Raw genomic sequence first — 27,437 nt, 5'->3', positions numbered from 1 at the left:
ATGAATCGTGCTTCTATACATAATGTACCCAGCTACTTCTGCTACGGTACAGAGGTAGCTGGGTGGACTATAATGTGAAGAACTATGATACATAATAATTATCATATATGAAGCACATACCCTAACCAAGTCAAAGTGCCAACCCCTCAGATCAATAATGAATGAATCCAGTCGTCACATGACTAAGTGCACAGATTATAGACAAACGTAGCATTTGGATCAATTTTTGAAACATTCTCATATAATGTCTGATTAAAAACTGGAATAAATTGAATAACGCAGTTCAAGAATTTTCATTGGCTTAGCTATCATGGTATATGAGTCATTATACCATGTTCCGCAAATATGGTTAGCGTACGCGAAATTTTCTTGGGCGTTTTTACTTGTATTGCATATTAGTTTTCCATATTTTGGAGGCGTTATTCCACTCGCGCTTGTTGGATATGAGATGATTAAAGCCAACTCGGCGCTGGGCGCTTCAACGCGCGCTCGTGGAATATCTGGGCCACCTGTGGGACGACCTCCCACAGGAGCCTTGCGTGGCTTGAGTTGGCATTTGAAATTTGTAATTGTGTACGCACGTTTATCAGTTTCTTTCAACAGTCTTTTTTAATTCAAGAAACCGTGAATATCGTTCTTTCAGTCTTCTCGGAGAAACGAGAAGGTTGCCATTTAGCCGGATCGATTTAGCTACTGCACACAAATAGCCGATAGTGTGCGATGGCTCAGCCAATCAGATTGCAGCATTACATAGCTTCTATTTAATTGATTTGATGAGAGGATTTCTTTGTTCCCTTAGGATCGGTAAAACAGGATTCGGGAACGTTTGCGTCAATAGGATCTGGGTACGAGAGTCAAACCCAGTCCCTGCGTTCCCACTTCATGACGGCGCGCATCGTAAAATTACTTGCAGTAGATCCTTACAACCGGTGCACGAATTTAACATGGCTGAACAAGAGCTTGCAGTAGTGGAATCCCCAAAGAAGCAAACCAGAAGTACCTCTGGGATCAAGAACTTCCTTGCTGGAGGATTTGGTGGAATATGTTGCGTAGTATCTGGCCATCCCTTGGACACAATTAAGGTAGATATTTTGAAGAAATGTACATGTCAAATACACTCTTTCGTGACGTGGATGGAAGAAAATCTGTCTGCTTAAAAATTTCTGTATGTAGCTTTCGGGAAATCGCGTTTTCGGCTATAATGGAAATGCCTTGTTTATATTTTTGTTTATCTTTAAATCAGAATTCACGAAGAAGTTCTGGTTTTAGCTTTATTTTTGGCAAAGGCCAAAGTCCATCAAACTTGTACTGTTTGACACGATTGCAAAATCGCTAAGGTTTGCAACCAAAAACTCAAGCTGTAAGGGACTCAAACATTAGAAGACAGCAAAGATTGTAGTTAAGACAGTCCGGAAATACTTGACTACTATTATTTTTTCAAATATCAAGCTTATAGATGTCGATTTATAATTATTCCTTATCAATTAAGCTTATATAAATAATGTATTCAAGAATTTCAGTTCCAATTAAGTTAAGTCTTAAAATTATTACCCATTTAAAATTTCACAGATTTACGGAATAAGAGCAGAAGTTTTGAAACACTGCAACTCTATGCAAGAGAGCTTATATTCAGTTGAGATTTCTTGAAAACGTGTTGTTGTTGTCACGCTAGCCCAGACCTCCATAGTGCCCATTCAGACTCTTCAGGCTGGTTATTTAGAACGTGATGTAACGTGACACTACTGATATTTATTATCTTGTTTGTGTTGATTTTGTTATGCTGTAAGCAACCCATTGAGCCTCACTGGATAAAATGTTTATTTATGGAGTTTCTTCTTTCTTTGTAATTTTTCTTTTTCATTTATAATTATTCATTATAATAGATCGTTTTCACTGTCACACAATAAAAGAATGAATCAAAAATCATTCAGTGGATTAAGTCAAGAAATTGTGACCTTATAGGAAGTAGATAGAGAAGACACTTCTCCAAGCTTTAGGTTTGTGCATTTTCCCAGACTGCAGATATTTGTCGAAATGTTTCGCAGAAATTTACAGAGCCCAGTATGGAAATGCCATGTTGGTGCACCTCTGTGGTGCACCAATATGGCAGCCGGAAAATAGGGTAAACATCTGGAACTTACTTTGACTATCTAGGTGACTGATTATCTGTACTGAACATACAAACATTTACATAAGCACTTTTCCTAATGATCTAACTTTTAAAAAAGCTAAACATCATGAGATAGGTATATATTTTTTGACAAATGTGATTGTAGCTTTGTGTCGCATGCCGCCATAACCCTGAAATTCAAAATACGCTGTTTTTCAAACGAAGCACACTATTGAGCTGTAACATTGTAAACAGATATACATGTAAATTTACCTCCTCTTATACCTGATGGGGATAAAAACTTTGGTGGCTCTTTAGTTTTTGATTTTAGAAAATGATGATGTCACATGAAAACGATCTATATAAATTATGTATTCAATAATTTCACTTCCAAATTTAGTAAGATAAGTCTTAAAATTGTTTAAAATTTCTGGAATAAGAGAAGAAAATTATATTCTGCAGATTTGAAACATTGTGCACTCTATTCAAGGGAGCAAATATTCAATTGAGATTTCTTGAAAATGGTGCTGACATTTTATGCGTTGTTAACGTCACTTCATTGCACCTTCAGAGCTGTTCAGGCTGGTCGACACTGACCAGTGATATAATTATATTTTTGTTTATTTTGTAATGTTGTAAGCAGCCAGTTGACCATCACAGTACAAAATGTTTATGGAGTTTCTTCTGTTTGTTAATTATTCTCAGGTTCGCCTTCAAACTATGCCTCAACCTGAACCAGGACAGAAGCCAATGTTCTCTGGAACACTTGACTGTGCCTTGAAGACAGTTAGGAAAGAGGTGAGATTCAAAAGAAGTATAAGGTCACAAAAATGATTTCTCCTAAAAAAAACAACAATAAAGAAATATGTTTCCTCTGTTACTCTGCGAGCAGGCTCTCGTAGCAATTCTTGAAGCTCTGAGAGCTTGTTAGCAGGCTTGTCCTCTGTCTCATGTCATCTGTATAACCATACACCCAAAGTTCATATGATAATCACTGGCTGAAATCTCCCAACAATGTTGATGCATTCTCAAGGAGTAACAATATTCTCAGAACTAACTTAGAAAAGTGTGGTCTTTGTTAAGAAAAAGTTGAAATGATACTTTCCATAAACAGCGTTTTAAACTATCTTCTCTCCTGAAATTTCTGACGACCTTTCTGTGGGTAGGTATGGATAGTATTTCCTGCCACCACACATATTACTGTCAAACTTCCACCAATGACCACTGCCACTGTTTTGTCCTGGTGGACAGTCCATACGTTCTCTACAATGACCACATCTCCACGTTGCATTCTAACTGCCAAAATGACCTTTCAACAATGGCCAGTTAGTAATTGACTGACAGGCTGGCGTACATGTGCATACAAAGCCCCATTTTCTATTCTAATGGTTCACAAAACTTGATCCATACCATGTGTCATTGACCCCTGTGTCTGTATGGTTTCTGTTCAATTGATATTTTGATTACATAAACATACAATATTTACATGCTACAATATGCATTTTATAAATCCAAAATTTAGGCAGCCCCCAAAAAGGGTAAAAACAAACAAAAAAGAAACACTCAAAATACAAAACAAAGCAGAGCAAATGTGATCATTACACCCCTGCCACCCCATAACAGCTAAGGTGGCCATTGTGGAACGTTTTGACTTTATTCTGTTTTGTACATAACATTTTCAGGGGGAAGTGATCTGGGTTCGCATTGTATTCAATTAGGCGGGGGTGGGAGGAACTACATGTAGGCTTACAGATGAGAGTGTAATTTAATAATTGTTAAATATTCTCAAATCAATTGCAGGGAATTCTTGGTTTGTATAAAGGATTGGCTGCTCCAGTTGTGGGTGTGGCACCAATATTTGCAATCTGTTTCTGGGGATTTAACACCGGTAAAAAATTACAGCTCAAGAACCCTCATGATGAACCAACGTAAGATTACTAGGAAATATTATTAACTGAATGTAGAGTTAAAATATTAATCAATCGTAGACTTAATTAAAAATTTAGTCACAGCCCAATTCGTTGCTAGTAGCATGTAATGTGTCATTGATGAAATAAATAAGAAGTAAAATTTTGAGGTTGAAGTGATCAAAAACAGAGATGCCATTAAGTGACAACTCCTAGCTGGCAAACTCCTGAAAAGTTCACTACTTAACACAATTTTGCAATCTGCATACCAATGGACCAACATACCAACACACAACTATCTTACAAAAATAGGTTGAAAAACTATATTTAGACTATGCCTGAATTTGTTATATTTCAGGTATTTTCAAATCTTGACATCAGGCTTTTTTGCTGGAGTTTGTACAACAGCTATTATGGCTCCAGGAGAAAGAATCAAGTGTATTTTACAGGTGAGTAGCATTATATAATTTAGGGAGGGGTGGTCTGGTGTTTCACATCTTGTGACTCTTTCTCCACTAATAGTTAACTCTGAGAGTGTCTTAAAATTCATATACTGCATCATTCTTCTCAAGCCAAAAATTGTTTGCCTACAGTTATTTCCTTCCCCTTTTGAGAGTCAAAGGATGTCCCACATGATTACAAAATGAGGAACACTTATGTCTAGTTGTACTGTAACCCTTAAAATTGAAAAGGAATAGTAAAGTTGATGTAGTTGAGAGGATATGTACAAGAGTATAACATTCTGATTCATTTCCCTGTCCTCTTCTTAGATCCAACAAGCTTCTGGAGCGGAGAAGAAATATGCTGGCCCAGCCGATGTGGTGAAGAAACTTTACAAGCAAAGTGGAATCAGAGGAGTGTACAAAGGAACATGTGCTACTTTACTGAGAGGCAGGTTTCCAGAGACATGTAGATGTATTTAGCCGGTGATATACATGCCTCTCTTCCTCCTCCATTCTTGTCCTCAGAGGCCACGCTCCTTTTGGTCAGCACCAAGAATTGCGCCTGGGCTGGTCCAACACTGGAAGTCCTCGATTCACAGACTTTCCATCAAATGTGACAAATCTGATTGGCTGAGAATACCAAACGAAAACTCTGCACATGCTCAGAAACCCGGGTCAGGCCAGAGGTCGTGATTCTTGGTGCTGACCAAAAGGAGCGCCCCCTCTGGGGTCGAGAATGTACCTCCTCTGGGTGGGATCACCACCCCCTCCCTACCCATATCACCAGTATATTTTTCAAGTGTCCCTGACAGTTGCGTTTTGTGCTATGTCCATTCTTTGTCTACAAGAATAAAATAAAGTGACTGAGCTAATTAGCAACAGGGTAATTTTATAATTTTTCAACTGTTTCCTTCACAGATGTACCTGCTAGTGGAATGTACTTCATATCATATGAGTTTCTTCTAAATGCACTAACTCCTGAAGGAAAGACGTATGTACTGGTTTACAACAAGTCAAAGATTGATATTTAGGTTGCATGTGATTCTTGTTATCTGCCTTTAGTTATTTTTTGCGACACTTTGCAAAAAGACCCTCAGCCGCAGGCCTAAATCCGTCCTTTGCATGAATTACATGGCTATGATACAGAGTTGTGTTTTAGTCTCCTTTCTCCTGTGAAGTCAGAAAATTGCAGATCATCCATTGTTTTCTAGCCAGAACTTGTCTGAAGTTAGTCATTGTTATTACTTTTAACACCTTAGAGATTGAATATTATGTACATGTATGTATATGTATGTATCACAACTTCTTATTCTTGTCTTGCAGTCGAAAAGATGTTGGTGCTTTAAAAATCCTTTGTGCTGGAGGTAAGTCAATGTTTCATTTCTAATTCATGAGCTTGCTATATATGAGCATAGGTTCCCACTTTTCTCTCACCAAGCAGAAAGAAAAGGGAATCCCTCTCTGGCAGGGCATGGAATGAAAACAAAAAAAACACAAAAATACCATGATACAGTTATTTTGCGTCTAATCTGATTTTTGTCGGCAGGAGTGGCAGGCATGATGAACTGGACTGTTGCTATAGCTCCTGATGTGTTGAAGTCTCGCTTACAAACAGGTACAACCTGATTCCTGACTTGAATTTACATTGTATATTTTGTAAAATAACTTTATTAGAGACTATTCTTCACAGCCAGCATCAAGGGAGACCAAGGAGACCTTTCCAAAGTGGTCACTAAATTGTAACCTAGGACATTAGCATGAACTAAAATATTTTTAAACTGCGGCATCTCAGGCAGACATAATTTGAGTCACTGTTTCAGCCATATACAGTTACTAAAACATTTATATTGATATGCCATAACTGGGCACCTATTCTAAGCTGTTTCTTTTTAATCTTACTGTGATGGTAAGGCTGTCCACTACTGGGAAACTAGAGTGTACAGTTCTACCCCTATTAAACAGCCACCCTTGGGGGAATGGATAGTGGCTGCTTAATAGAGGTAAAAACAATAGAAAAGCTTCACCTATCTCAAAATATTACTTTCTCTTAGTATTTGTGAACACATATTGCAGGTTAAAAAGAAATGTATGAGCTTTTAGCAGAGATTAAAAAACCCTGTCCATCCACTCAACTTCATTAAAATACAGCTGAACCCCTATGTTGAGCAGCCACCTATTAAAAAGCCACCCCTATTAGGCAGCCAGTAATAAAATTCCCGATGAAGGCTGACCAATATTTGCACTAATTTAATTTTGTTTCTCTATAGCACCTGAGGGAAGTTATCCTAATGGCGTCAGAGATGTGTTTAGACACATGGTAAGATTTACTGTCAAATCTCTCAGACTAGGCATTACTCTACTGCAAACTCCTCTGTAAGGCAGGCAGCTGGCACTGGGCTCTGTCTGTATTACAAACGTTTTATTCTCTGCATCAAATTGGGGTCTTATTTTCTTTTGATTTCATCTGCCTGACTGTGTGCTTGCTCTTACTTCCATTTTAGATGCGCGAGGAAGGCCCTAAGGCACTATTCAGAGGATTAACACCAGTCATGCTCAGAGCTTTCCCAGCAAATGCGGTAAGTACAAGCTTTCATTCTTAAACTCAACAGTTACTTCATTTCTCGTACAGCATGACAAACAGCACCACATGAATGTACCGCTCAATTTATACCTTTTATTTGAATGGTCACTCACTAGTGTTTCATCCCTAGACTTGAATATTCGAACCAACTTGTACAACATAATAAACAGTACTTCAAGAAAGTACTGCTCAATATCTTTCATTTGTATGGTCACACACTAGGGTTTCATCCAAAAGTTAGAACTACCTTGTACACGTGATAGTACTGCCCGTCAGCTTAATTTGGATGGAATGGGAAGGATTACCCTTCCTCTTCCTCCAACATTAATTTTTGATTTAACGTAGTAAAATAATATTTGTTTTTTCGACAGGCTTGCTTCCTTGGTTTTGAACTCGCTATGAAATTCTTCGACTGGATTGCGCCAAACTGGTGATCTGGAACCGAGCGGCTGTCAACACTGACTCGATTTTGTTTCGCTGACATTCTGTGTCCATGGCAACGACGATTTCCCGCGTAAAAGCCGTTCTACGAAGTTTTATTTAGCCATTGGAAATCAACCATCTGCATGAATTAACTTTTGACTTCAATATAAGCCTCTTGAACATAATACCAAAAACGTTGCTAGGGAACCTTCTAGACCCAAAAATCATGTCTTGGTGCAAGTACTGTATACTACTGTGTAACTTATAAGTCGTCATTGGTCTCAGATACAGTATTTATTGACTGTTTTAGACGTCCGTGGCCACTAAAGCATAATTCAATGTGCCTTTGTTCACCGGTTGGACAGTGTGAAATGGTTTTTCACGATTGTTTGAAGTTTAAGTTGAATGTCTAACAATTAAAAATATGCAAGAATCAATTAAGCCAGATAAAGGTTAACAATTTGTTCTTCAGGTTACTTTCAGTTGAACGATTTTATTTTTTCCAATGTCGTATTTATTGCGATAATTTAATGGGCTCACTCTTTACTATTTGTAAAACTATGGCATGTTTTTGGTAAGCAAGGTAATAATATTTCATTGCAGGGATATATTTCAGTGCAGTGCGCACTTATCAAATGAAACAGAGTTTTCAATAAAATGCTCCTGACAGTAGGAAATTAAGGTAAAGTCAATGTATTCAAGACTTGCAGGTTATCTGATCATGTGTATGAAACTATACTTCAAACGAGCACTACCGTAAACAATTATCAAGCTAGTGGCAGGATGGAATCTTTGATGGACTGGGTAGATGTTTCTTCCTTCAATCTAACAAAGATCAAATTGCCTTCTTGTGGGCTTTTAATGCAGTTTCATTCATCATCAACTTAGGACCTCTAATTGTTAATCAAGTGTAGCCCTCTTCGCGGACTTTCTGCCTCGTTAACTGTTAATCTAAGGTTTTCTTTGATTTGAAATTCATTTGTATGTTCAAAATGGCTTAAAGACTGTTAAACCCAATATTGGCGCGTCACTCTCCACCATGAAAATTCTTGCCCCAAAACCATGTCTCCCACAGGCAAGATTGAGATCAACCTTGAGTAAAATACTTCTTGAATCGAGAGCTTTTTTCAGCAATATTTCCCTTTAACATCCCTTAGGTGAGCAGCCAGTTTTCGCTTCCTCTGGCCATGGCGACTGTAGTTTTTCGTTAATTGGTTTCTGCTCGCCCTGTACTATACTCCTTTGAAATCTCTCCGCAGTTCGTTTCTGTTCTTCCTTGCTTCGCTCAATTACGTTCATTAGCGTGGTAAACACGATTTCAAAGTCCTGTCGTGGCGTTGTTACCGTCGTACTTGAACACCCGGGATCATTCTTCGTGGCCGGGTCTTGTGTTAGAGATTTGGAATTTATCGGTGGTAGAGAAAACCCAGGAATTTTGTGAGCTGCAGTCTTGTTGCTAGGTGATTGGAAACTGATCACTTTATTCCTGTGTTTTCTCGTTCTTTTTTGCTTCCGTCCTGCCTTATTGTTAAAACCTTTGCCGTCTGTTTTCACTCCTTGACCGCGAACATCCAGCTCTATGCCAGGCTGCTGACATTTTGTCGAAGTTTTCTTTAGATTCATCTGCGGCAGAAAAAATGGCGGCCGTTTCGTCTTGCTTTCCGTGATGTTTAAAACGTTCCCTCGTAAAAGTTGATCTTCTCGGAAGGACACATTGTATTCGCTTATTCTTGCCATTATTGTGCAGTGCTCAACGCTTAACGTATTTATCTGCGTTCAAAGCTCTCCATTGAGAAAATGTTAAGTGTTAGTACGAGTCTATGCGCTGAGCTTTAGGGAAGGAAGCAATATCTTGCCTTTGTACACATTTAGTACAAAGATAGCGCCCCTATGCCTCTTTTGACGTTTTGACAAATCACTTTCTTAGTTCTTTTGCGATCATTAAATATTCATCAGAAATAAATTTCTCAGTTGGTCTTCAAATACAGAGGGAGGTCAATAATCTCCTTTACGAGGCCGGACAACTGAACGCGAGAAAGTCGCCGAATTAATGGTCAAAACAGTTTTGAACTTTCTCTTGATAAGAAATACGGCCCAAATAATACCCTCCAAAACTAACCAGAAGAAGACATGATTTCCTTTACAACACCGTTGATCTAATCCATCTGTAAACAATAGGAGACAAATTACTCCTAGAGGAAAACAATTTGTCATAAATGAATTAAGATCCTTTTGTTAAAAGTGGTGAGACTATGCTAATAAATGAAAAAGGCTTTGTTAGTGCTAATGAAATGCTTCGGTGAAGTACACTCACTGTACTTGATTGGCAACAAAATTCACAGCATTACCTTTGACAAGTAATTTAACTTCATTGAAAAATGTTTGCTTTTCACTTTCTTTTGAAGTGGACACCGGAAAATGCGAAAACGAAGAATAATACTTGTTGGACAGATTAGTAACAACAAAGAGACCAATCTCAAGAAATGAAAATAACAACGCAAAAGGAACTTTAATCAACAAATGACTTCAGCTATTGCTATGAAACCACATTAAAACAACAGCGTCTCCCACGAGGGTCTTTAACAGACGTTTTGTTCACAAACGAGTTAATAAAAGCCGCAAGAAAAAAAAAATTTTTTATGGTCCGTGACTTCACAATGACTCCTGGTTTTCTTCGTAAGCCTCGTGATCTTCCATTTGATTACATTTGTTGATGTGGATCTGATACAAGCAAAAGAAACCGTTCACTTTTTTTACTCATGAAATTCAACTGGAGGCATGGCAGAGGGCTTTTGTTGGAATGGGAAGCAGGGGAAGGGATCGAAGGTAGGGTAGAGAGATGATGAATCCTAACCTACATGTGTCAAGTAGGTCTATGATATAATTTGTGAAAGTAACGGTGAGTGTTAGTAAAGAATCTGAAATACGCTAGGAGTTGATGGTGATTTCTATGGTGCAGGGATATATGAAACTCATATCGTCGTAAAAATGACCCCAAAACACGCATCTCCCGAACCATGTCGCCATTTTGTTTCGTAGAGGGGCCTTCAGTCCTAAAACTCGTCAACTTTCCATTTTTCTGCGTCAGCCATATTATTTTGACCAAAAACGTCATCGGATGATCGTCAATGATGTATTCCAAAAGAGAGAACTCATTCACTAAATCAATTCGCCTAGAAAAAATTTGTATTGTAAGAATTCAAACTTGTGAAAACGAAAAAAAAAAGACGCGATCGATTAAAATATGTGCATAAAAGTTAATTAACGAACTTTGAGAGGTTACTTAATTACTCTAGTTACTGACTAATGCTACACAACGGTTTGTTCAGAAACTAATCCCGTCTAATGGCTTAACCGAGAAAGAGAAATTGAAAGTTTACAAAAGTTTACAAAGCACGTTCACCTAGCAACCTGGTTACCAAGCACGAGATCATTTCGTGTACCGCTGTCAGTTTTGTCTCCGCGCATCAGTGGGTCATCAGTTTTGCCGTCTGCTAATAATGAGATAATGCTTAAGTAAAGTCTTGAGTGTTCGCTGGAGTGATTTGCATTGTATGCTGACGACAAAATGTACTCTGTTAATCCGGATATCCATCTTAAAAGACCTGATGTACGTGTATACAACAATTGTTTGACGTCACTATCTAGATTTCAATTTGTTCCGCGTAATGGTGGTAAAATAAACTAATTTTGAAAATCAAATCAATTAGGACGACAGAAATGTTATATTTCAGTTAGGGTAGTGATTACAGTGCTTAAAAAGCTTTCACTCCATTGATGGAGTCAAAATATTGGTTGAAAAGAATTGTGTTGTATTAGAATGCATAGCCAAGTTGAAAAGAAAAAGATTAATAGAGTTCGTTTTCGAGGGAAAGTGTTGATCCAGTAAACACGAAATTTTACTGAGGAGTGTTAGCAAGTATTAATCTCGCTGCAAATCAAGAACATGACATGTGCATGTTGAAAGTTACCACAGCAGTTTACAAAAGATTTCACAACTTTATTACATCAGTTGAAACCGTGTTAGTAGTTTACGGAAGAGAAATTGGAGATAAAAGACTAACAAAACATACTTGGCCATACTTCGGTGTACATGTTTAGGTGATAATCACGAATGTGACATTCTCCCGTTCACTATGAGCGGCAGGCGGGGAAGATTCCTCTCGAAATAAACTTGTTCAAAAGAATTATCACGCGCTCGTAATTTTCCTCTGTAGCTTCTGGGGCTAATCCTGGGAGTTCTGTTAACACTTTGAACTATGTTGGGAAGCCTGTTCTCGCTTTCCCTGTGCCGTCTTTGCCGTCTTTTAGACGTTTTATATTCGTCATGGAAGATTTTATGTGGACGTGTCGATAGAGCCTTTTCCTTGATACCAGGAAGTAGCAATTTATCTTGAAATAAAGTTGTTCTACTTAAGGGACTTTGTCCCTCAAGAGTTAACGTTTGAATAACGTAACGTTTTGTGCTTTCGGAGGGTTCCTCTACTACTTCGGCAATTTCTTCAAAACTTATTCCATCTCCTTGCTTGCCTGATTTCAAAATGCTATTTAGTTTATCTTTCTTATTCGTTTCGGTTTTACCCATGTCATCTAAATCATAGATCCCTACAAACGATAGACTTGCTAATTTATTTTGACTCTCAGAGCAGGTTGGAGCAATATTTTGACTATTTTCTGCCACATTTCTGCCTTCCTCGAGTATCGAGTGCTCACAAGCACGTCCGTTTCCCGCAAAGGTCAACTGCTTCCTTCTTTGTGTTCTTTCTTTCAGTGGCGGTAAAGCAGATTTTGGTTCACCTTTCAGCACTCGCTTTGTTTCTTCTCTTCCGTTCCCCAACACAAGCTCAGAATTTGCACCTTCTTTCCTCGTCTCTTCTCTTACCGAAGTTCTCTCGTATAAACTGTAATGATCCGCACACACGAAATTGAATTGCAGGTTGCTTGGTTTCATTTCTCTGACCTCCTCTTTCAGCGGATTAATTTCGGTGGCTTCGGATAAGGTTTCTTTCGCATGTGCTTGCAAGGCCTTGCCTTTCTTTCTCCGCTTGCGTCGATGATTCTTCATAGGACTGAATGTTCGTGATACAGTTTTGAACTCCTTGAAATGTTTAGATTGTATCAGTGATACTAATCAAAGACCAATCAAGTGTTCTTCGAACTTGAGTGTTTTAGCACTGTGGACTGACTCCTACTGATGTAATAAAATGAGCTAATTGCTTCGCTTCTTTCAATTTATCTCTTTTGTCTTGAATTGTTTTGCTCTAATGGATCTGTACATCAACATATTCAGAACATTATCATGTTCACTATGGTTGCGTGAAGATTAACTTAAACCATTTCCATGTTACAAACGGCACGATCCACTTAAACTGATCATCCTCAAATGTTTTTCAACCGACTCCAAATTACTCTAAGCGGCTCGGCTCGCTTGTCTATAAAGCATTCCAGCTTGATGCAGTTTCGGGAATCGATAGCAACGTAAACACACAAGCTATACGTATTTATCCAAGCTGGAAAGAACGTGCGTTAATCACGAATGATTGATTGGTAATTGTGAAGCAGAGTCTCTCATTGGCAAAAGGAACAAAGAGCTAAGTCTGCGAGGTCAAGAGAGGCGACCCTAATATTTGATTTGTTTAAATGGAATCATCCACGTAACAAAAGATCCGGTACACGAAGTGAATACACTTTACTCTCTCATATGGAAATTGGCATTTATTGTTTTTCGCATAAAAATTTCATGGTTCATCTAGGTAACGCCAAATTAACATTTCTCGTGACTTCAAATGACAGTCTTGTACTTATCAACAAGTCACAGACAAGATGTTCTTTGAAGTTAAGTGGTAATTGTCTATCATCGACAAATTGGTTGTAGATAGTATACTGTAACTTCGTCTTTCGTGGATGATGCCATGGATTGTAACAGCATCACAAGTCACTCACAAGACTCAAAACAATTTTATTTTTGCGGGAAGGGATAAATTGTAACGGGTGAAATCCCGCGTGACACCAATGACCAGACATAGATGTTCTTTGAATTTAAGCTGTAATTGTCTATCATCGGTAAACTGGCTCTAAATCTAATACTTCCTTGGATGCCATGGAATGTAACAGCATCGTAAGACTCCAAAAAATTTTGTTTTTCGCGGGAAAGGATAGATATGTAACGGGTGAAATCCCGCGTGGAACTAATGATCCCGCCACGTCCACTGGCATGCTCTGCAATTTTTTTTTTTTTGCAAATTAAGCTGATTCAACACATAGACAGATTTAAATCAGTGCATTTAAACCTTGAACTCTGAATCCTGTGTCGAATCGCAAAAGAATCATAGCTTGCATCGGAGAAACCCTGCGGACTAGTAAGCAAATGGCGGGAAAAGTCAGTCAGCCAGCCAGTCAGTCAGTGAGTCAGGCAACCAGGCAGTCAGGTAGTCAGTCAGCCAGTCAGTCAGCAGGTCAGTTAGACAGTCAGTCAGTCAGACATTCAGTCAATCAGTCAGACAGTCAGAGAGTAGGTCAGTCAGTCAGTCCGTCAGAGAGTAGGTCAGTCAGTCAGTCAGCAGGACAGTCAGGCAGTCAGTCAGTCAGTCAGCAGGTCAATCAGTTAGCCTGTCTGTCAGTTAGCAGGTCAGTCAGTCAGTCAGCAGGCCAGTCAGTCAGTCAGTCAGTCAGTCAGTCAGTCAGTCAGATGCATGGAAAATTGTCGAAGTCTAACTGGTTAATAAATTGTGATTCCAACACCTTCGTCCAGACTCTAATTCCATGCAGGTAAGATGTATAAATGTCTAGAAATCAATCAGTCAAAGAGTTGTACAATATGTGGCGTTGACAGCTGTCCGACTGGTGGCAATCCGCTGTCGTATTTTGCAGTCCTTATTGAAGGATATTTTCTTTCCACGCTGGTAACTACAGTCCTTGGGAGCAATCTTTCGTCGTATAACTTACGACTTGTGGAAACCAACGGCAGTGGGGACACTTTAAAGCCCGTCAACATTCCCATCGAACTCGAAAATGAATATGTGCAGTAGCTTTGGATAAGCGAAGGCTCTTTACGAAGATTTAACAAAAACTCTCCGTCTGTTGCCAATTTAGAGCAAGTTGACATATTGCAAAGCAAACGACTATGTTTCAGCTGCTTTGTGTGTAAAGAGCTTGACGACGATTTTGCGTTCTTTTTTATTACAGCGTCGAGATCTCGCCGAGGTTTTTCTTGCGTCTGTTTCGATACGTCTGTTCTTCTGTACTGTCGTTTTTGAAAAGCTTGGATAACCTCTGTAATGCTTTGCGTTTTCGCGGCACCCTTGCAGTCGAGTTTTTCCTGACCACTATCAGTGTCTTGATCTTTGTCGCATGTTACTGTATTTTCTAATTGTTGTTTCATGCTTTCCTCGTGCGTGTTTTTTGAATCGTTTAGTTCGTACATCTCGCCGGTTTCTTTGTCAAATTCTCTCCAATGTTCCAGTGGATCTGAAAATTGAACTTTCCTCTTCGTTTTTTGAATTGCCGAGTTGTAGTTTACACTATGTTCACTGAAGCTCGAAGGCTCTGAGACAGAGAACTGATCGTCTTCTGTCATTGTTGACTGCCTTCCTTTAATCTCTCTACAGAGTATATTCCAGTATTTCAGTTTCCAAGTTAATTTAGTGAAATGCTACCCGCGTTCAATATTGTCTTCTCGCTGTGCCACCCGCAACGTGCCGATTACTTAAGCCGAATCGCCTGGTTTAAAAGGCAATCAATATTTATTTGTCAGCGAGACTCGCCAGGCTTGTTTAACTGCAGTTTATCACAGAAATCCTCAAAATATTGTTGCCAGAAAGCCACTGGACCACATGAAGCATGAATTTCGCGTACTCTTGATTCACTTACAAACAATTTTATTCCAATTCTCAGTCCAAAACACCATCTCTCCAGCGTCGATGAAATGATTTCTCTTGCAGAGCTTTACAGCGCGAATAGACAGAAAGGATTTCCCACGCAGATTTCGTAATAGCTTCAGTTAACTACAGACACACAAGTATGGTGCGCATCTTTTCTATTGAAGTTCTTGTGACTTCTCAGTGTAGCTAGATTATTCCAACCACAGCAATCGCTACGCAAACGAAACTGATGGAATCGAGTAAAAGCAGCGCGAGGACTTGCTGGCCGGTATCAATAGAAAAAACTGACGTCAGTATTTGTTTCGATTTCTGGATTAAAATTTTCCTCTCAAATCTTGTGTAAAACACGACGGATGTCCTCAGTTGTCAGGTATATTATCTTTTTAGTTACAGCTACTATGGCGGATTAATACACGAACTGTCCGTAATTTTGGAGTCTGGCAACTGAACAACAACATACGACAAATTGTTTTCGAGTTCGTTGAGCAAATGTTTGCACCAGAAGGCTGTTCTGTCATCTTACTGGCATTGTTCGCTGTAATTGTTTTCCACTGTCCACTTTGTAAATGGCTACAATATCTGACAGGCGAAGAAATTCACAAAAAAAAAGAAAAGGAAAAAAAAAAAGGAATAAAAATAAAAGCGTCTTCAGCTATTCGTTCACAAAAATATTTCAGTTCTGAGAAATGGCTTCCTCAAGTCACGGATTGACAGATCGCTTTCAATTTAAATTAAAATTGGCTTTCCAAGTTACACATTGAAAATCATTTTAATTAAGACAAGGCCATAGCAAAATTTGTTTATATGTCTCAGGACTTTTCGAATTAAAAAAGATTATCTTGCGAGAGCGTTTGTCTTAAAGAGATTATCGGTTTATTAACCGGGAGACAGCTAAGGTAACGCAATAAAAGAACTAAACGGAAGAAAGCGAAAAGATATATTAAGCATTTTCTCATTTTTTGCCATCAATAGATATTTATTATGTTTCAGTTGTGGCCTCATTGAGGTGGATCATAGCTGAATTGCCTCGGGAGGAAATTGCTCCTAACTAATAATTGTGGCAAATTGTAAAAAACGGCAATATTGAATCGCCGTGGATCAATGGAGGTGAATTTTTTTTCTGTTGTGATAGAATTGAGGGCCCTGCTTGAAAAAAAAAAATGTTTCTAGCTGCACCTGCTTTGCTTTAGGAAACATATGAGCTTTGTTTTTCATGCAATTATTCAATTTTAAAAAAACATTGGTTAACATATTCTAATTTTCCAGTGAGGATTTACTTTCTCTTTTCAATGTCTAGGTATAAACATCCTCTTTAATTTTATTCTGAAAAAGCAGACGATGTTTGCGATGTTACTCCTCCCATGTTGTTTTCAATGACAGAATTTGAACTTATTTCTAGTTTAGTTGCTTGAATTCGCTCGTGAAAATACTTCGCAAGAACCTGTTAACGATAATATAACAAAGCAACTTTTTTTGCGGTTAACGTAATGGCTAATTTTTTGCGGTAACAAGGCACTGTGTTGAACTTTTTTTGTGGCTGCAGGCTTGCAGCTTACGCAGCCTTTTTATTATTTTTCTTACTTCCACAATTTACATTGTGCTAGTTTAAAATATTCAATATGAGTTTTTTTTTATCATTTCTAAACTGCATGTTTATTTTGTTGTCCTCAGTAAAGGAGATACAGCGTAAAGCCTAGTTTTCAACGAACGGTGGCGAGGACGCCCACACCACTCCAACACAAGCATATATAATAAGCATGTGGGCTTAACATTGGGATGATTGTCCTATTTGGGCTCCATACCTCTTCGATACAGTAAAACAAGATGGCGGAGTTTACAGCAAGAACAACAACAACGTAACAACAACAACATCATCATCTTTTATTTGAACACGGTGGGTTTTAAAGCTAATATAGCTTATGGGGCCGTGTAAAACATGTCAATAGGATAATAAAAAATCGAAAAAATGTAAAAAAAATATGAATAAAAGTAATATAAATATATGATGATATGAATATATGATATGAATAAGCAGCGCGTACTCACTTGACACTGAAGCACAAGCACAGGAAGAACTAAAAAGTTTATTGTGCTTGTGTTGTGCGCCTCCTCACTACCGCTTGCTTGTGCTTATGCTTTTGCTGCGGGCGTATTCACTACCTTTATACTTGTGCTTATATGTCGCAGTGTCATATTTTAAAGCGGCTTAAGGTGGTCTTATACCTAAAATTTTTTTTTTTTTGCAAAACAACTCTGTGGAACAGTTTTGGTATCACGTTAAAGGACTTTGCACTCTGACTTCAAAAATGAGCTTTTCCAGCTCACGTGTCATGATAGTTAATGAATAACTAGCTCCTTAGTGTTAAAAAGTGGTGTTCATTATAAACACGATAACGTAATAATGAATGGTTCGAGAAGTATGGAATTAAGTTCATCCTGTCCATAAGCAAGTTGTCCAGGAGACAAACCTCAGAAAACAGTGTTTTGAGGGGGTTTTTCTCGTGAAATGTTGAAAACGTGTATTAATATTAACTAATATTAACTATATTAACTAAATAACAGGAAAAAATTTCATAAATTGCAAATTTTGGAGGTTTAAGACCTAGATAATTGTGTCCTTCATCAATGTTGAAAATTTGACAACATTCGGTTAAAACCCAGTGGAGATATCGTGTGCGAGATATTGATGATCTGTCTATTTGGTCATTTTGAGAAATAAGGCTTTAAAGTTTTACTTCGGTCTCCGAGAGCCCAAATTAGACCTGTGAACTAGGGGGGGGGGGGGGGTGGGGAGGTTAGGGGCATGGGGAGGGGTATATTTAAAGGTTTTACATAAATGTTTCATTGAACACCCGAATACACACCAGTCATAGAAATGTTATCCAAGTATAAGGAGCGTATAAGATGGTAGAAGAAATAATGTTCAGGACCATGATGCAAAATTCTCATAACTACACATCTTTAAAGCGTTTGTGTAAAGTATCATTAAAATGTATTGAACTGAATCCATTTTGTGAGTACTTTTAGACTGTAAACAATGGTTGCTATGGGTGTTGCTATGTTGAAATATAGCTAAAAGTGTTCAAATTTCTTAATTTACACGTAAATTCAGGAGTAATTAGAGGAAAATCGTTTCAAAATACGATTTACAAATGGACAGGGATGTTGAATCTCCATGTTCCAAAAAAATGGTTTTCTGGAGAAAAATGTATATCTGAGAGTATAAGACCCCCTTAAGAGGCGATGATTGTCCTAGAAATGGCGCTTTCCGGGGTTTTTATGTTTGGTTAAATGGCAAAGCGCGCTCTCATTGTCTCGATCGAATGGCGCGACTCCCATTCTCGTTCCCAGCTCTACTCGTCGCAAATCTGACTAACTCGACTCGACCAAAAGACACGGAAGCTATGGGGACAAAAATTCGCGACTCCCAAGTTAAACTGTGCTTGGTAACCTGGTCTTTGACAACCCGTTGCTATGCTCAGAATTATGGAATTGACTCGTCATGTTTATGTTTAGTCAATCAAGTTTTATTTCAGTGTTTATGGAGGATATTGTCTCAGGCTGACGATATAGGAACGTCTGACTGGAAGATGCAAATAGAAATGCAGTAACCACGGTAACAGCGAACTCAGAAACAAACGAAAATGTTATCCCTGGGTAGAGTCGGAGCTTTCCTCGACCATGCATGAAGTGAAATTAAAAGTTGTCTAGGTCGTGATTGAGAAATACAAAGCTAAAACAACGTCTAGACTAGACGGAAGAAAGAAAAATTCCCAGAGCGGTCCTTTGACGACTTTGACCGGCTCTGTTATATATTTCGTCATCTTGGCAATCATGGCAGAAATAACAAACACTAAAAGCAATCTAATATTGTACAATTATAGCCTTCTTGTTATAGACAAACGGCTTAACCAACGCTGCTTGAATTTTTGAAGTCTGAAATGTTGAAAGTTCTAGCTTGTTTCGTGAAATGAAACGGGAGTAATACGTGTTTTAAGACAACGAACAACGACGACTTTAGTGAGGAAGTCAATCAGTTGGTATTCAAATTAGGTCGAATCAAAGACAGAGGTTATTTACTGTAATAGCAAACAACAGCTGCTGGCCACTGCACTGGAATTAAAATGCCAAAACGTATTAGCCTAGTTACTATTTAGAATGACAGTTATAACAATAAACGAATTGTATTTTTCAAAATTGTGTTCAGATGATTTAGTACCTCTGAAGTAATGCTAATTAGGGTCTTTCAGCCTTTGTTCTGAATTTCTGACCCGTTGACATACAGTTTACGAATGTCTACGCTAAACATACTGCTGTTGCGAAGGTTGAATGGCTGAGAATATTCATTTTATCAGAGCTGTGATTGAACCATTGTGCACTGAAAGATGATTCAATTTGCGAGTTACATCGACAGGCAAAAGTCTGGGCCGGGCAGCTCAGAAAAGTCTCAGAAAGTTCACTCGGCCAACTGGAAAGAAGAGATTCAACTCAAGAAGGAACTAGATTGTTTAAATAAACAGGAACAGCAAAGAGTTGCGAGAATCTCCTCTGATCAACGACTTGTTGTACATCGATTTCAACGCAAACTCTCTTTGAGCGTGGAAATTGCGAAGAACCACGATGAAGTGAAAGAAACTTTGGATATTAATCACAAACGTGCGATAGAGTCGAGGAAGCTGCACGGTCAAAATAACGATATTGGTGAAGAAAGGATCTCTCTGAGACAGCTTCGCTGCTTAAGCGCAAGCCCAAAACCTCCGTTACCGAAATTTAGGAGAGCTAAATCATGCGAACCCCCTCGGATAAGCCATAACACGTCATATGGTGAAACAGATTCAGATTATCCCTCTGAGAGACATGATTTGCCACCAAGGCCGATGACAGCACTAGAAAAGAGGAACAAGATATGGGAGAGAAAGTTGAAAACTGTCACTCAAAGATTAAATCGAGCGCGAAGTGCTCCAGCGAGGACATCTTACTACAAAGTCCCGGAGTTTAGTGTGGTGCAAAGCAATACCTCGCGTGAAAAACACAGTGGTCAAAAACTACGTCGACCGACCAATGTTGAAATTGACTTAGAGTACTTTCGTCGAGTAAGAGAAAAAGAGCTGTATCTTCAAAGGCAAGCTGTGAAGAATTTTCTCCAACGTATCGAGCCTTTGGAGTTGGTTCCCTGGACACCGGGATACCAGCCGGCCGAAAACAGTAATGAGGTGGAAAATTCAGTTGTTATGGCGGCGGTCGCCCAAAGTAAACAGGACGTGAACGCCAACGAAGTCAGATCGAGGAGCCGATCAGTAGGTTCTTATAACACAAAAGATTCAGCTGGCTTGGCAAAACATGGAAGTGGTAACGAAAGAAGCGTTAATGTGATTAATACAAAGGTGCCACTGAATGCCTGGACGTGATGAGGCGAAAATAGTTTCGCACCGCCTTGTGCAGAGTAAACAAACAATAGGAGATAGTGTGCATGGAGTGCTGTTAACAGTTAAAGGTGTTTATTTGTTTATTGTCCAGTACTTCTTTAAATTCTAATGTATTTGATGAATTGTGCATTAGAAAGACAGAATATGTCACTTCTTATTAAAAGTAGAACTTTGCTTTGGACTTACCTTTAATTACCTCGTTAACCGCGCTATTCATCTCTACATGATCAAATACCCTGCAAACGCGCAATATTTCACGTTAAAGTGTGATACAGTTAGCATACGCTAAATTGACACCGTTGGCATGGGTGCTCTCTGCCACTCGATCAGATCAGTACTATTAATACCTAGTTTTAATTGACGCATCCTTGATGGCAAGGAGATTAAACGTTAAGTCTCGTTTACACTCAGAGCTCGTTTTTTCTAGTGATTGCGTGCCGATTATCCTCGATGTGATTGGAAGAAAATACTCGTCTCTCTCTTATGCTTCATTTTTCATCTACTCTGTTTTTCGTTGATCATCTAGCCGTTAACTGTTCATTTATTTACAATACTGATAGTTAGAAGTTGAGAAAAAACTTTCAAATGAGGTATATTTTGAGCAAAAGGCAATGGTGAAAAAACAAATCATTGATAGCAATTTATAGTTAATGCAGTTTCTCGGCTTCTTTGATTCGTTTTTCTTTAAACAACGGGTATTGTATCTAGATTTCTAAACTAGTTCTTGTGAAGAAATGAAAAAGTCAAAGACGCGTATTGCAAAAGCACGGACCAATCACAAAACTAGTTGCTTTTGTTCACTATCTGTTTGTTCGGTCTCTCTTGTAAAATGCCATGGATTAACTTTGGCAAATTAATTAACCGTTAACAAAAGCTGCACTTGATCACTTTTGAATCAATTGGAAAATAAACTGCCCAGGTAAACAAACTTCATAATCCTATAGCAACTGCTGAAACACGAGTGTGATACACACTTTACAGTTAATACAATAGTTATTGACTTCGCGCCATCAAGATTTTAGCAATGGCGTTCGTCTTGCAAGAGCGCAAACAGATTTCACCGTTTAATATTCTGATGGGAACAATTTCTAGTCAGCTCAGCCGCGAAAACATAAGGAAGATTAAAGTACAGCTTCGCGGGCATGTCAACAAAGAACTTCTCAGCAGACTGAAAGGCGGCTTCGATATAATGCATATTCTTCAAGACCGTGGATTAGTTAGCGAGAAAAAGCTGTCTTTCCTACGAAAACTTCTACAAGACTGTGAGTTATTTGCACTTATTGAATTACTGGATGAATACAAACAAGCTGTACATGTGATGAATGGCAAGTCCAAGGAAGGTAATTAGAAAATGATTTTAATTAAGATCGTTATATTTGTTGATAAACTTTAAACTTAACTGTGAACTGTCGCGTATCTCAAGTGTAATGAAGTGCCAACTGATACGCTTTACAGACTCTACTTACACGAGTTTGACAGAGTGCGGAATGGCGCGTAATGCGTACTTTATGCTTTATTTCTCTTGCCCAAATGCAAGGCGAACGACGTGATTTGTATTAAACCTAGTGCTTCACGGTTCTCATTAAGTTGTTTACTTTTTCATAATTTTTCCTCTCAACTGACATAACAACTGCTAACAAAAAATGATATGTCATGTATGATTATGACTAAACGAAGACTTTGCTGAACGTAGCAAGAAAATTTGATGGAGGGAATTTTGGAATTGAATAGTAAAAAAGAAAAGGCATTTGGGAAATTTCCATATGTAGGTACTATCAGTTAAAGCAAAACTGAAGATGAGTTTGCACTGAAAATAATTCATGAAATGTCAAGTTGAAGAGATCAGAAGATGTACGGTCGTGAAATGCCGGATTCATCGCAAGTTTGTGAATATTTTATGCGCAAGTTTAGTTTCGAGCTCTCGTACTGGCTGCTCATTTGGAGACCAGAATAAAAAGAAAAGGGAGATACGATGAAAATTCTGACTCTTCAGAGTTATTTAGAAGGGTTACAATAAGAGCATCTTGAACGAGGCTTACCCCTTGTTGTAAAGTCTGCAAACGAGCTAAGTAGCCCATCAGGCCGGCGCTTATCTCCGGTTTCAGTAGCATGAAGCCACTAGGAGTATTTCTACTCCCCCCTGGATGGGATGCTAGTCCATTGCAGCCAAAAGTAAGTTCGCCGGTAACCATTTATATATATCTACCTGGGTGGAGAGAGGCACTGTTAGAGTAAATTGTCTTGCCCAAGGACACAACATAATGTCCCCGGCCAGGACTCGAACCTGGGCCGCTTTAAGCGCTTTAACCATGAGGCCAACGTCCCTAGTTGTGGTAGTAGTTAAAATACTTGTTGTAAAAATAGAAGACCTGAGGAAAAATAACAGTGACTGAGAAGCGTGTTAACTTTGGCGTATCTCTTTTTGCGTTCGTAGGCGATAACAACACCTTAACCACTCGAAGAATTAACACACTTCAGCGATTGATGGGAAGACAGCTGGAAGAATTAGCCAACTGTTCCGCGAGAGGAAACGACTTAAAGAAGACTCTGGAAGAGAATCACGCCCTGCTTGATTCACAAAAGGAAATTATTATCGCTGGACAAGAAGCTATCGACAGCATTAACGAGCACAGAGACCTGGCTGAACAAGAAAAGAGTGTAGTCGGGGAGAGAGCACAAGAAAATGAAGCCATGTTACACGCACAAGAGAAAGAATTCAAGGAGCTGCAGAGTATGTTAGGAGCGAAGGATAAAGCTCCCAAGAAAAGCGGGAGGATTGATAAGAGGAAGACTGTATTTGATAAACACACTAACGAAAAAACAAGCAAAACTTTGGAGACACTGAGTAAGCAACGAGACGAAAAACAAGAAACCCTGAAAAAAACGGTCAAGTCTGTGGACGACATTCGAACACAGTTGTTAGCCAAACGCGAGGCAGTGAGACACTGTAGTGAGGCTGTGTTCCTCAAGACAAACGAACTAGTAGATGTTGATCAATGTATTTTGGAAACGATGGAAGATGTTAGAAAAATAAAGCAAGAAATTCGTCAAAATGAATTCGATTGGTTCGATCTACAGCAACAAATCGAGGAAACACAAGACGAAATTGAACGAACAAGAAAAAATGGAATCGCAAATAAAGCTTTCAAAATACCTCTCTGGAGACTGGAAAGCCCCGAGAAACACAAATCAAAGGTGAGTAGCTGATTGCATTCAAGTTATTGAGCGGTTTTCAATTGAGTGTCGTAAAACCAAAACCAAGGTAATCACTTTAGCCAATCGCAACGGACACAGACAAAACAGTCACTGTGGACCAATCAAAACTCGAAGTAATTACATGTAGTCGGACGCAAAACGTGGAAAAACGAGTGACAGAGAGTCACGATTGGTTTTGGTTTTACTTCTGATTGGATGAAAAAGTGGCGCGAGTTTTTTAAGCCAATCGTGTAGCGTATAGTTCATGCAAACCAATTACTTCTCGACACCGCTCTAACAGGTCAATATGTTCAACTGTGGTGCGTAAAGCAAAGCTACACTGAATGCAGGTCAGCATCTTAAAATTCTCAATTAGATCTTCACTCCACATGACCAAAATCTGAGAAGTTCCTCCCAGGGTAGGCTGGAATAAGGAAGGGGCTTAATGGCTCAAAATATAAGAAACACAGTTCATGTAAATAAGACTTGTTAAGGTACATTTTTAATCGAAAAAAAACAAACAAAAAACCCAGGTTTTTTAGAACTAAATTTTCCTCACAATGTCAATATACCATCAACCAATCAGGTGAAGAGATTGCAGAAAATCATCAACTACTGTGATATTGTCTTGATGTGTCTCCAAATTCTAGTCAGTAATGAAAATTGATATTCCAGCTTGAAACTGGGATAGCAAAATTCATGCGTTTATCTTCGTTTATTCAACAGGGGTTAAACTATTCAGAAGTTCTCGAGGAAAACTCTTATTCTCTTGGATCTCTGGGCATGCGCTCTGTTCCTCTCCAGTTCGACTTCCCATGCTGCGTAGCGAGCCACAATGGACTTATTTATACCACTGACCGCAATAACTGCCGCGTGCTAGTGTTTGACGCTGTTGGCGAACTTTCTCGGGAACCAATTGAATTTGGTAGCACAGGTCCAGTGGCCATTGCAGTCAATAAACGAGGAAATATCGTAGTAACGGACTCGCAGATAATCAAGGTTTTCAGTTCGGATGGGGCGTTATCGCATAATTTTCTCCCTGTTTACAGCAAGAGAGATACAAGACCCGAGATTTCTGCACTAGCGCTGGACAGGGAGGGGAATATATTAGCAGCCGACCGGCCGAACCACAGAATTCAGAAATTTCGCATTGACGGCCATTTCTTGGGCTTCATCGGTGGCTCAATGTACCTGCAGTATCCAAGCGGAGTGGCCATCACCAAGAACAACGACGTTGTTATCTCAGAATGCGAGAGCCATCAACTTAAGATTTTCCACGAGCATGGAAAATCTTTCACTGTTGTTGGCCGTAGCGGAGTTGGGAAAAATCAGTTGATGAACCCCAGAGGACTTGCAGTGGATTATGCAGGAAATATTCTAGTAGCCGATAGCTTGAATCACCGAATTCAAGTGATAGACTCACAAGGAAATTTCATTGGTAGTTTTGGACGGTTAGGTTCGGGTCCCGGATGTCTAGATACCCCGTATGCATTGGCTGTAAACCGTCGAGGTCACGTAATAGTTGCAGACAGCGGAAATCACCGTATAACATGTTTTACTTGAGAGAGTTTTGTAATAGTAATAGGACCGAGTGGAGTACATCCAGCTAGGGAGTAATCGTGCAAGTTATTTCAAAATCGGACGAGCGAACAGCGCGAGGCCGATTTGAAATTACAAGCACGTTTACCTTCTGAATTGCACGACACGAGAAAGTCGTTTGAATTCCAAAAGTATTTGTATAGTTCACATTGAACTATAATTCAACAACTTAAACAAAACAATATGTATTATGTTCATTTTGTTCTCTATCTCTTGTTCTTCTCTGATTTTCTCTTGTAACAGACCGGATTCTCTTCCATTGTGTAAAATCCCTTGCAATTACAGATAAACAGTTATTCTTTTCAATTATTTCTATTTCTTGGCCTTCTTCAGCATTACAGTTAGCACTACACCCACACAATGTTAATTCCTTTTCGTATTCAAGGCAAAGAAAATTATTCACCGAGGCCTTAACGGGAAGTCGTGTATGACTTGCAGTAACAAATCATCCGGACGTATGACGAAAAATCGTTGCTAAATTCCGAGCTACATAACTCGCATGGTTAGATTTGCGACCAGAAATCATGGCTAAATGCCGAGCTACATAACTCAGATAATTAGATTTGCAACCAGAAGTCATGGCCAATATTCGAACTAAACCACTTGGTGAGTTAAATTTCTGACCACAAATGATGGCCAGTTTTCGAACAACACCACTCGGTGAGTTAAATTTCTGATCACAAATCATGGCCAGTTTTGGAACAACACCACTTGGTAAGTTAAATTTCTGACCACAAATGATGGCCAGTTTTCGAACAACACCACTCGGTGAGTTAAATTTCTGATCACAAATCATGGCCAGTTTTGGAACAACACCACTTGGTAAGTTAAATTTCTGACCACAAATGATGGCCAGTTTTCAAACAACGCCACTCGGTGAGTTACATTTCTGATCACAAATCATGGCCAGTTTTGGGACAACACCACTTGGTAAGTTAAATTTCTGACCACAAATGATGGCCGCTTTCCGAGCTACACAATTCGGCAAGATAGATTTCTGACCACAGATTACGGCCAATTTTCGAACTACACCACTCGGTGAGTTAAATTTCTGAAAACAAATCACGGCCGCTTTCCGAGCCACACAACTTAGCAAGTTAGATTTCTGACTACAAAGCTCAGGCAGAGGAGCGAAATAACACAGCCGAAGTTGAGCTTCGTCAACGCAGTTGTTGGTTGCTGACGACGGGCGATTTCGTCTAACAGGGCCAAACTCTACTTTTGCACCAGAAGTCATACATACCTCCTTAAGGCATCGATAAATGTTAACAGTGATATTTTTTAGGCTCAGGATATCCAGTCAGAAAGACTTGAAAAGAAAATTGACTACTTGCAGCTTCCAAATTACAGTGTAAATGTCCACAAAAACCCGCACTTGAACGAAACAAAGACCCGCACTCGAAAGAAATGTACAGCGCATGGTTTGGCGATGATGTGATTCGTTTCGCCCCTGCTGCGGGGCGGCCAAATCGGTGTCGCAACTTCGGACGAAGGTCCACCGTCCCATGAAACTCGACTCAAGTCTGGATTAGGACTGCGTTCTGCGAACGCAACCATATGATTATCTTTAATTTACACTGTCACTTAGTTTTACATATTTCCGCTATTACGAAAATATGCTACCTAAAAACACGTCCAAATGTAAAATTCTCATTGTACCTGAAGAAGGCTGGTTTGGCCAGCCGAAATACAGTATACCTTCAAAACAAACCATCCAACGTTGTGTCGGTTTCTGCTTTTTTATTCTTTAATTTCCCGCTGTCTTACGTCTTTCCCATAAAAATAAGGCGTTCTTTTTACCATTCAATAAATATTTTATTGACAAAGCTTGCTTGGTCAAGCTGACTAGGTCGTATTGGCCTCTGTGCTTTTT

At 39.1% G+C, this 27,437-nt stretch overlaps 5 protein-coding genes across 5 annotated transcripts; 3 read left to right on the top strand and 2 right to left on the bottom strand.

Annotated features, from left to right (window-relative positions):
* The first annotated feature begins 854 nt into the window (after positions 1-854).
* On the top strand, positions 855-8,141 carry LOC110046618 (mitochondrial carnitine/acylcarnitine carrier protein-like). The gene is made up of 11 exons (XM_089272438.1): positions 855-1,082; positions 2,816-2,908; positions 3,911-4,038; positions 4,376-4,466; positions 4,788-4,908; positions 5,379-5,451; positions 5,784-5,824; positions 6,007-6,075; positions 6,728-6,777; positions 6,962-7,036; positions 7,413-8,141. The coding sequence occupies exons 1-11, from the start codon at positions 945-947 to the stop codon at positions 7,473-7,475; spliced, it is 942 nt and encodes a 313-aa protein (XP_089128564.1). The 5' UTR covers positions 855-944; the 3' UTR covers positions 7,476-8,141.
* Positions 8,142-11,443: 3,302 nt separating this feature from the next.
* Positions 11,444-12,982, bottom strand: LOC110046629 (uncharacterized). Its single transcript, XM_020752320.2, has one exon. The coding sequence runs from the start codon at positions 12,527-12,529 to the stop codon at positions 11,573-11,575; it is 957 nt and encodes a 318-aa protein (XP_020607979.2). The 5' UTR covers positions 12,530-12,982; the 3' UTR covers positions 11,444-11,572.
* Positions 12,983-13,161: 179 nt separating this feature from the next.
* LOC110047195 (uncharacterized) lies at positions 13,162-16,249 on the bottom strand. The gene has a single exon (XM_020752946.2). The coding sequence runs from the start codon at positions 15,038-15,040 to the stop codon at positions 14,261-14,263; it is 780 nt and encodes a 259-aa protein (XP_020608605.1). The 5' UTR covers positions 15,041-16,249; the 3' UTR covers positions 13,162-14,260.
* A 3,353-nt stretch (positions 16,250-19,602) lies between these two features.
* Positions 19,603-20,949, top strand: LOC110046505 (uncharacterized). The gene has a single exon (XM_020752199.2). The coding sequence runs from the start codon at positions 19,730-19,732 to the stop codon at positions 20,750-20,752; it is 1,023 nt and encodes a 340-aa protein (XP_020607858.2). The 5' UTR covers positions 19,603-19,729; the 3' UTR covers positions 20,753-20,949.
* A 58-nt stretch (positions 20,950-21,007) lies between these two features.
* LOC110046515 (uncharacterized) lies at positions 21,008-25,870 on the top strand. The gene is made up of 3 exons (XM_020752211.2): positions 21,008-22,110; positions 23,205-23,965; positions 24,692-25,870. Exons 1-3 carry the CDS (start codon positions 21,795-21,797, stop codon positions 25,526-25,528), a joined length of 1,914 nt encoding a protein of 637 aa, XP_020607870.2. The 5' UTR covers positions 21,008-21,794; the 3' UTR covers positions 25,529-25,870.
* Positions 25,871-27,437: the final 1,567 nt, after the last annotated feature.

This window comes from Orbicella faveolata, unplaced genomic scaffold (assembly GCF_042242905.1).
Source record: "Orbicella faveolata isolate gen_17 unplaced genomic scaffold, um_ofav_v1 contig_35, whole genome shotgun sequence".
Taxonomy (NCBI): Eukaryota; Metazoa; Cnidaria; class Anthozoa; order Scleractinia; family Merulinidae; genus Orbicella; species Orbicella faveolata.
This window is presented reverse-complemented; position numbering and strand designations above follow the sequence as displayed.

Excerpts from the sequence above, each read along its gene's own strand:
- LOC110046618 (XM_089272438.1), top strand. The coding sequence starts at position 945 with ATGGCTGAACAAGAGCTTGCAGTAGTGGAATCCCCAAAGAAGCAAACC. Across the intron at positions 4,909-5,378 it reads ATGTGCTACTTTACTGAGAG|ATGTACCTGCTAGTGGAATG; the intron begins GCAGGTTTCCAG and ends TTTCCTTCACAG. Across the intron at positions 6,778-6,961 it reads GAGATGTGTTTAGACACATG|ATGCGCGAGGAAGGCCCTAA; the intron begins GTAAGATTTACT and ends CTTCCATTTTAG.
- LOC110046629 (XM_020752320.2), bottom strand. The coding sequence starts at position 12,529 with ATGAAGAATCATCGACGCAAGCGGAGAAAGAAAGGCAAGGCCTTGCAA.
- LOC110047195 (XM_020752946.2), bottom strand. The coding sequence starts at position 15,040 with ATGACAGAAGACGATCAGTTCTCTGTCTCAGAGCCTTCGAGCTTCAGT.
- LOC110046505 (XM_020752199.2), top strand. The coding sequence starts at position 19,730 with ATGATTCAATTTGCGAGTTACATCGACAGGCAAAAGTCTGGGCCGGGC.
- LOC110046515 (XM_020752211.2), top strand. The coding sequence starts at position 21,795 with ATGGCGTTCGTCTTGCAAGAGCGCAAACAGATTTCACCGTTTAATATT. Across the intron at positions 22,111-23,204 it reads GAATGGCAAGTCCAAGGAAG|GCGATAACAACACCTTAACC; the intron begins GTAATTAGAAAA and ends TTGCGTTCGTAG. Across the intron at positions 23,966-24,691 it reads CCGAGAAACACAAATCAAAG|GGGTTAAACTATTCAGAAGT; the intron begins GTGAGTAGCTGA and ends TTTATTCAACAG.